The sequence below is a fragment of the Tachyglossus aculeatus genome, chromosome 9 (genome assembly GCF_015852505.1).
Source record: "Tachyglossus aculeatus isolate mTacAcu1 chromosome 9, mTacAcu1.pri, whole genome shotgun sequence".
Classification (NCBI taxonomy): Eukaryota; Metazoa; Chordata; class Mammalia; order Monotremata; family Tachyglossidae; genus Tachyglossus; species Tachyglossus aculeatus.
In genome coordinates this window covers 33,758,111-33,767,794 of record NC_052074.1, presented here as the reverse complement: position 1 = coordinate 33,767,794, position 9,684 = coordinate 33,758,111, and the positions used below count along the sequence as shown (strand labels likewise).

The 9,684-nt window shown below is 46.4% G+C and overlaps 1 protein-coding gene across 1 annotated transcript in view; it reads left to right on the top strand.

Moving 5' to 3' along the window:
* The first annotated feature begins 729 nt into the window (after positions 1–729).
* GDF7 (growth differentiation factor 7) overlaps positions 730–9,684 on the top strand; it is a 12,886-nt gene continuing 3,931 nt past the window's right edge. The window contains 1 exon segment of the mRNA XM_038750876.1: positions 730–955. Coding sequence (XP_038606804.1) covers positions 730–955 — 226 coding nt within the window.

The following is a 9,684-nucleotide window of genomic DNA, read 5'->3' as shown; positions in this document are numbered from 1 at the left end:
ACCGAACATACCAACAAAATAAAATAGATAGGATGGAAATGTACAAGTAAAATAAATACATAGAGTAATAAATACGCACAACCAGATACACAGGGATGAAGCCTGGGGGACAGCCCCATCGCCCTGTAACCTCCCCGGCGCTTAGAACAGATACTCGCACGTAGTAAGCGCTTCCTAGATGCCATCATTCTGATGATGATGATTATTCTAGAGAGGGGGCCCTACCCAACAGCGGGCTCACAGTCGAAAAGGGGGAGACGGAGGACGGAACCGAACATACCAACAAAATAAAATAGATAGGATGGAAATGTACAAGTAAAATAAATACACAGAGTAATAAATACGCACAACCATATATACAGGGATGAAGCCTGGGGGACAGCCCCATCGCCCTGTAACCTCCCCGGCGCTTAGAACAGATACTCGCACGTAGTAAGCGCTTCCTAGATGCCATCATTCTGATGATGATGATTATTCTAGAGAGGGGGCCCTACCCCACAGCGGGCTGGAGGCCCGACGGGGCGGGGCGGGGGCGGTGGGATTCGCAGCCCCCGCCCTCCCTCCCTCCCTCCCTCGGATCCCCCCGTTATTAAGCAGGATGCCGGGCGTGCGGGCGGACAGTGTCCCGGCCGGGCCCCCCGGGCCCTGACCACGGACGGACGGACGGACCGACGGCCGGCCGGACCCCCTCCCTCCCTCCCTCCCTCCGCCCCCCCCCGGGCCGGGCCCATGTCCCGTTGGGCCTCGGCGGCGGCGCTGGTCCCGCTGCTCCTCCTGGCGCTGTCCCCTCGGGTCCCGGGCCCCGCGGGCGGCTGCTCCCGGCGGGCGGCCTCCCGCAACGGCTCCTCCGTGGTCCCGCACCCGTTCATGGTGGCCCTGTACCGCGGGCGGCAGGGGCTGCGGGCCCCGGGGCCCGACGACACCGTCACCGCCTTCGCCGACCGGGCCACGACGGGTAAGTGACCCCCCCCCCCACCCCCGGGCAACATCACAGCAATGCGTGCGGAGCACTGTGCTAAGCGCTTGGGAAGGGCATACGGACCCAACAGTGGGCTCCTCCGGCCCTCCCCCCGCCTGACCTCCGGGGGGTCGCGGGGGTCTCTCCCTCTCTGTCTCCCTTAGAACAGTCTCTCTCCAGTCGGGGAGAGGCGCACAATCAACCAATCAATCAATCAATCGTATTGATTGAGCGCTTACTGCGTGCTAAGCGCTTGGGAAGTACATACGGACCCAACAGTGGGCTCCTCCGGCCCTCCCCCCGCCTGACCTCCGGGGGGTCGCGGGGGTCTCTCTCTCTCTCTCTCTCTTAGAACAGCCTCTCTCCCGTCGGGGAGAGACGCACAATCAATCAATCAATCGTATTGATTGAGCGCTTACTGCGTGCTAAGCGCTTGGGAAGTACATATGGACCCAACAGTGGGCTCCTCCGGCCCTCCCCCCGCCTGACCTCCGGGGGGTCTCTCTCCCTTAGAACAGTCTCTCTCCCGTCGGGGAGAGGCGCACAATCAATCAATCAATCAATCAATCGTATTGATTGAGCGCTTACTGCGTGCTAAGCGCTTGGGAAGGACATATGGACCCAACAGTGGGCTCCTCCGGCCCTCCCCCCTCCTGACCTCCGGGGGGTCGCGGGGGTCTCTCTTTCTCCCTTAGAACAGTCTCTCCCCCGTCGGGGAGAGACACACAATCAATCAATCAATCAATCAATCGTATTGATTGAGCGCTTACTGCGTGCTAAGCGCTTGGGAAGTACATATGGGCCCAACAGTGGGCTCCTCCAGCCCTCCCCCCGCCTGACCTCCGGGGGGTCGCGGGGGGGTCTCTCTCCCGTCGGGGAGAGGCACACCATCAATCAATCAATCAATCAATCAATCGTATTGATTGAGCGCTTACTGCGTGCGGAGCACTGTGCTAAGCGCTTGGGAAGTACATATGGGCCCAACAGTGGGCTCCTCCAGCCCTCCCCCCGCCTGACCTCCGGGGGGTCGCGGGGGTCTCTCCCTTAGAACAGTCTCTCTCCCATCGGGGAGAGACACACAATCAATCAATCAATCGTATTGATTGAGCGCTTACTGCGTGCTAAGCGCTTGGGAAGGACATATGGGCCCAACAGTGGGCTCCTCCAGCCCTCCCCCCGCCTGACCTCCGGGGGGTCGCGGGGGTCTCTCTCTCTCTCCCTTAGAACAGTCTCTCTCCCGTCGGGGAGAGACACAATCAATCAATCAATCAATCGTATTGATTGAGCGCTTACTGTGTGCGGAGCACTGTGCTAAGCGCTTGGGAAGGACATTTGGGCCCAACAGTGGGCTCCTCCAGCCCTCCCCCCGCCTGACCTCCGGGGGGTCGTGGGGGGGTCTCTCTCTCTCTCTCTCCCTGTCTGGCCGTCTGTGTGTCCGTCCGGGCCTACCGCGGGACCCGTCGGGGAGAGACACACAATCAATCAATCAATCAATCAATCGTATTTATTGAGCGCTTACTCTGTGCGGAGCACTGCACTAAGCGCTTCCGAAGTACAGGGTGGCAACATATAGAGGCAGTCCCTACCCAACACACACACACACACACACACACACACACACGTCGGAGGGATTTGTTAGTATGTTTGGTTTTGTTCTCTGTCTCCCCCTCTTAGACTGTGAGCCCACTGTTGGGTAGGGACTGTCTCTATATGTTGCCAATTTGTACTTCCCAAGCGCTTAGTACAGTGCTCTGCACATAGTTAGCGCTCAATAAATACGATTGATGATGATGATGATGATGGAGAGACGCGGGGTCGGGGGCCCGGGGGAGAGGGAGACTGTGAAGCGGATGCAGGGGACTTTCTAATAATAATAATAATAATAATGGCATTTATTAAGCGCTTACCATTTGCAACGTAAGCAATCAATCGTATTTATTGAGCGCTTACTGTGTGCGGAGCACTGGACTAAGCGCTTGGGAAGTACAAGTTGGCAACCTAGAGAGACGGGCCCTACCCAACAGTGGGCTCACAGTCTAAAAATAAAACGTACTGTCCTAATAAAAACTGGGGAGGTTGCAAGGTGATCAGGTTGTCCCACGGGGGGCTCACAGTCTTCACCCCCATTTTACAGAGGAGGTAACTGAGGCGCAATCAATCAATCAATCGTATTTATTGAGCGCTGACTGTAGGCAGAGCACTGTGCTAAGCGCTTGGGAAGTACAAGTTGGCAACATAGAGAGACGGTCCCTACCCAACAGCGGGCTCACAGTCTAGGAGGGGGAGACGGAGAACAAAACCAAACATATTAACAAAATGAAATAAATAGAATAGATATGTACAAGTAAAATAAATAGAGTGATAAATACGTACAAACATATATACGGGTGCTGTGGGGAAGGGAAGGAGGGATGGAGAGGGGACGAGGGGGAGAGGAAAGAGGGGGCTCAGTCTGGGAAAGCCTCCTGGAGGAGGTGCGCTCTCAGTAGGCACAGTGAAGTGACTTGCCCAAAGTCACCCAGCTGACAAGTGGCGGAGCCGGGATTCGAACCCATGACCTCTGACTCCAAAGCTCGGGCTCTTTCCGCTGAGCCACGCTGCTTCTAGACTGTGAGCCCCTTGTGTTTGGACCGTCTCTGTGTGTTGCCGACTTGCACTTCCCAAGCGTTTAGTCCAGTGCTCCGCACACAGTGAGCGCTCAGTCGATACGATTGAATGAATGAACGAATGAAGGGGAGGTGGCCGGCGGCCCCTCGCATCTCCCGCCCGGTGTAACGGAGGGTGGGGGGGCGGGGGTAATATATCTTTTTTGGTCATCTGGATTTTATTTATGTCCACTGAAGTCATTAAAGCGGATAGATCGGGAGAATTTAACTAATTTCAGGGGGAAATGCACGACATTGGGGGGTTAACTCTCCCCAGCCCGAGTGGTGGGAGGCGGAGGCCGGGCGCAGGACGCAGGGCTTAGGGCGCAGGAGGGAGGCCGGCAGGCGGCCTGACATAATGATGCCCACATCTAGCTGGGTGTCACCCCACTTGGGATGCCCACATCTAGCTGGATGTCACCCCAATCGGGTTGCCCACATCTAGCTGGATGTCACCCCACCCGGGATGCCCACATCTAGCTGGATGTCACCCCAATCGGGTTGCCCACATCTAGCTGGATGTCACCCCACGAGGGATGCCCACGTCTAGCTGGATGTCACCCCACTAGAGATGCCCACGTCTAGCTGGATGTCACCCCAAGCGGGATGCCCACGTCTATCTGGATGTCACCCCACGAGGGATGCCCACATCTAGCTGGATGTCACCCCACGAGAGATGCCCACGTCTAGCTGGATGTCACCCCAAGCGGGATGCCCACGTCTAGCTGGATGTCACCCCACGAGGGATGCCCACATCTAGCTGGATGTCACCCCACTAGGGATGCCCACATCTAGCTGGATGTCACCCCACTAGGGATGCCCACATCTAGCTGGATGTCACCCCACTTGGGATGCCCACGTCTAGCTGGATGTCACCCCAGTAGGGATGCCCACGTCTAGCTGGATGTCACCCCAAGCGGGATGCCCACGTCTAGCTGGATGTCACCCCACGAGGGATGCCCACATCCAGCTGGATGTCACCCCACTAGTGATGCCCACATCTAGCTGGATGTCACCCCAAGCGGGATGACCACTCCTAGCCCGATGCCCACCCCTAGCCGGATTCATTCATTCATTCAGTCGTATTTATTGAGCGCCTACTGAGTGCGGAGGACTGGACTAGGCGCTTGGAAAGTACAATTCGGCAACAGGCAGGGACAATCCCTGCCCAACAACGGGCTCACGGTCTAGAAGGGGGGAGACAGACAACAAAACAAGGCCAGTAGACAGGCGTCAATACCATCAAAATAGACAAATAGCATTCAAGATATCCGCACATCATGAATAAAATAAAAATAGAATTATAGATGTGGCCATAGATACACGAATTGTGGAGAGTCGGAGGAGGATGGGTGCCCGGTAGACGACGATTTCGGGTGGAAAGAAAGGGCTTGGGGCCGGAGGAGCCGCCCCCCGGGGCCCCCGGCCGGTCCTGGGTGCGGGTTGAGCCCCTTCCTTCGTCTCCCCCTCGTGCCCCTCTCCATCCCCCCCATCTTACCTCCTTCCCTTCCCCACAGCACCTGTATATATATATATGTTTGTAAATATTTGTTACTCTATTTATTTTACTTGTACATATCTATTCATTTTATTTTGTTAGTATGTTTGGTTTCCTGTATATATATATATATATATATATATATATATATATATATATATGTTTGTACATATTTGTTACTCTATTTTACTTGTACATATCTATTCTATTTATTTTATTTTGTTAGTATGTTTGGTTTTGTTCTCTGTCTCCCCCTTTTAGACTGTGAGCCCACTGTTGGGCAGGGCCTGTCTCTATATGTTGCCAACTTGCACTTCCCAAGCGCTTACTCCAGTGCTCTGCACACAGTAAGCGCTCAATAAATACCATTGCTGATGATGATGATGATGAGGGGCGGCCCAGGAGGCCGCAGACACCTGCGACGGGGATTGTAAGAATAATGTCGGTATTTCAATCAATCAATCGTATTTATTGAGCGCTTACTGTGTGCAGAGCACTGCACTAAGCGCTTGGGAAGGACAAGTTGGCAACATATAGAGACAGGCCCTACCCAACAGTGGGTTCACAGTCTAAAAGGGGGAGACAGAATTTGGTTTTGTTTTTGGGGAGAGGGTATTTGTTAGGCGCTTATCGTGTGCCAAGCACTGTTGTAAGCGCGGGCCTGCACAGTGTCAGGGAAAAATGAAACCATCTGAGGCCCCCGGGGAGGAATTTACACTTTTTTCCCCCCTTCCCTGCGCCCGGGAGGTAGGTGCCTCAACAACAGCGAGAAAGGAGGGAGAACAAATCCAGCCGGCGGGGGACGGGAGGGAATCAATCAATCAATCAATCAATCGTATTTATTGAGCGCTTACTGTGTGCAGAGCACTGGACAAAGCGCTTGGGAAGTATATGTTGCCAATTTGTCCTTCCCAAGCGCTTAGTCCAGTGCTCTGCACATAGTAAGCGCTCAATAAATACGATTGAGGATGATGATGATGACAAGTTGGCAACATAGAGAGACGGTCCCTACCCAACAGAGGGCTCACAGTCTAGAAGGGGGAGACAGAGAACAAAACCAAACATACTAACAAAATAAAATAAATAGGATAGATAGGTACAAGTAAAATAAATAAATAGAGTAATAGATATGTACAAATATATATACATATATACAGGTGCTGTGGGGAAGGGAAGGAGGTAAGAAGGCCCTACTGAGAGCTCACCTCCTCCAGGAGGCCTTCCCAGACTGAACCCCTTCCTTCCTCTCCCCCTCGTCCCCCTCTCCATCCCCAATCTTACCTCCTTCCCTTCCCCACAGCACCTGTATATATGTTTGTACATATTTATTACTCTATTTTAATTGTACATGTCTATTCTATTTATTTTATTTTGTTAGTATGTTTGGTTTTGTTCTCCGTCTCCCCCTTTTAGACTTGTGAGCCCACTGTTGGGTAGGGACCGTCTCTATATGTTGCCAACTTGTACTTCCCAAGCGCTTAGTACAGTGCTCTGCACACAGTAAGCGCTCAATAAATATTCTATTTATTTTATTTTGTCAGTATGTTTGGTTTTGTTCCCTGTCTCCCCCTTTTAGACTTGTGAGCCCGCTGTTGGGTTGGGACCGTCTCTATATGTTGCCAACTTGTACTTCCCAAGCGCTTAGTACAGTGCTCTGCACACAGTAAGCGCTCAATAAATATTCTATTTATTTTGTTAGTATGTTTGGTTTTGTTCCCTGTCTCCCCCTTTTAGACTGTGAGCCCACTGTTGGGTAGGGCCTGTCTGTATATGTTGCCAACTTGTACTTCCCAAGCGCTTAGTACAGTGCTCTGCACACAGTAAGCGCTCAATAAATACGATTGATGATGGGGGGGGGGATGGAGAGGGGGAGGCCCGGGTCCGAACACCACCAGCCCTCTCCAAAAAGCGAACCTTGCACGGGTTTTTTAAAATGATATTCAAGTGCGCACTATGTGCCAAGCACCGTACGAGGAGCTGGAGCGGATTCGTGCCAATTCATTCATTCTTTCATTCATTCAGTCGTATTTATTGAGCGCTTACTGTGTGCAGAGCACTGTACTAAGCGCTTGGGAAGTACAAGCTGGCAACATCTAGAGACAGTCCCTACCCAACAGTGGGCTCACAGTCTAGAAGGGCGAGACAATCAATCAATCAATCAATCGTATTTATTGAGCGCTCACTGTGTGCAGAGCACTGTACTAAGCGCTTGGGAAGCACAAGAGAGTACAAGTACAGAGAACAAAGCCAAACATACTAACAAAATAAAATAAATAGAATGGATAGGTACAAGTGAAATAGAGTAATAAATATGTACAAACATATATACATGCATATACAGAGAACAAAACCAAACGTACTAACAAAATAAAATAAATAGAATAGATAGGTACAAGTGAAATAAATAAATAAATGGAGTAATAAATATGTACGAACAGATGTACATATTTACAGGTGCATATACAGAGAAGAAAACCAAACATACCAACAAAATAAAATAAATAGAATAGATAGGTACAAGTGAAATAGAGTAATAAATATGCACAAACATATATACATATTTACAGGTGCATATACAGAGAAGAAAACCAAACATACTAACAAAATAAAATAAATAGAATAGATAGGTACAACTAAAATAAATAGAGTAATAAATATGCACAAACATATGTACATATTTACAGGTGCATATACAGAGAACAAAACCAAACATACTAACAAAGTAAAATAAATAGAATAGATAGGTACAAGTAAAATAAATAGAGTAATAAATATGCACAAACATATGTACATATTTACAGGTGCACATACAGAGAAGAAAACCAAACATACTAACAAAGTAAAATAAATAGAATAGGCACAAGTAAAATAAATAAATAAATAAATAGAGCAATAAATATGTACAAACATAGATACATATTTACAGGTGCATATACAGAGAAGAAAACCAGACATACTAACAAAATAAAATAGAATAGATAGGTACAAGTAAAATAAATAAATAAATAAATAAATATGTACAAGCATACATACATATTTACAGGTGCATATACAGAGAACAAAACCAAATATACTAACAAAATAAAATAAATAGAATAGATGGGTACAAGTAAAATAAATAAATAAATATGTACAAACATGTATACATATTTACAGGTGCATATACAGAGAAGAAAACCAAACATACTAACAAAATACAATAAATAGAATAGATGGGTACAAGTAAAGTAAATAAATATGTACAAACATCTATACATATTTACAGGTGCATATACAGAGAACAAAACCAAACATACTAACAAAATACAATAAATAGAATAGATGGGTACAAGTAAAGTAAATAAATATGTACAAACATCTATACATATTTACAGGTGCATATACAGAGAACAAAACCAAACATACTAACAAAATACAATAAATAGAATAGATGGGTACAAGTAAAATAAATAAATAAATATGTACAAACATATCTACATATTTATAGGTGCATATGCAGACAACAAAACCAAACATACTAACTGAATAAAATAGAATAGATAGGCACAATTAAAATAAATAAATAAATAAGTAATAGAGTCATAAATATGTACAAACATCTATACATATTTACAGGCACATACACAGAGAACGAAACCAAACGTACTAACAAAATAAAATAAATGGAATAGATAGGTACAAGTAAAATAAATAAATAAATCTATAAATAATAGAGTAATAAATATGCACAAACATATATACATATTTACAGGTGCGTATACAGAGAACAAAACCAAACACACTAACAAAATAAAATCGATAGAATAGATAGGTACAAGTAAAATGAATAAATAAATAATAGAGTAATAAACATGTACAAACACATATACATATTTACAGGTGCGTCTACAGGGAACAAAACCAAACACACTGACAAAATAAAATCGATAGAATAGATAGGTACAAGTAAAATAAATAAATAAATAATAGAGCAATAAATATGTACAAACATATATACATATTTACAGGTGCGTATACAGAGAACAAAACCAAACATACTGAATAAAATAGATAGAATAGATAGGCACAAGTAAAGTAAATAAATAATAGAGTCATAAATATGCACAAACATATATACATATTTACAGGTGCATACACAGAGAACAAAACCAAACACACTAACAAAATAAAATCGATAGAATAGATAGGTACAAGTAAAATAAATAAATAAATAAATAATAGAGCAATAAACATGTACAAACGTATATACATATTTACAGGTGCATATACAGGGTACACAACCATACTGAATAAAATAGATAGAATAGATAGGCACAAGTAAAGTAAATAAATAATAGAGTCATAAATATGCACAAACATATATACATATTTACAGGCGCATACACGGAGAACAAAACCAAACGTACTAACAAAATAAAATAAGTGGAATAGACAGGTACAAGTAAAATAAATAAATAAATGATAGAGTAATAAACATCTACAAACATATATACATATTTACAGGTGCATATACAGGGAACACAACCATACTGAATAAAATAGATAGAATAGATAGGCACAAGTAAAGTAAATAAATAATAGAG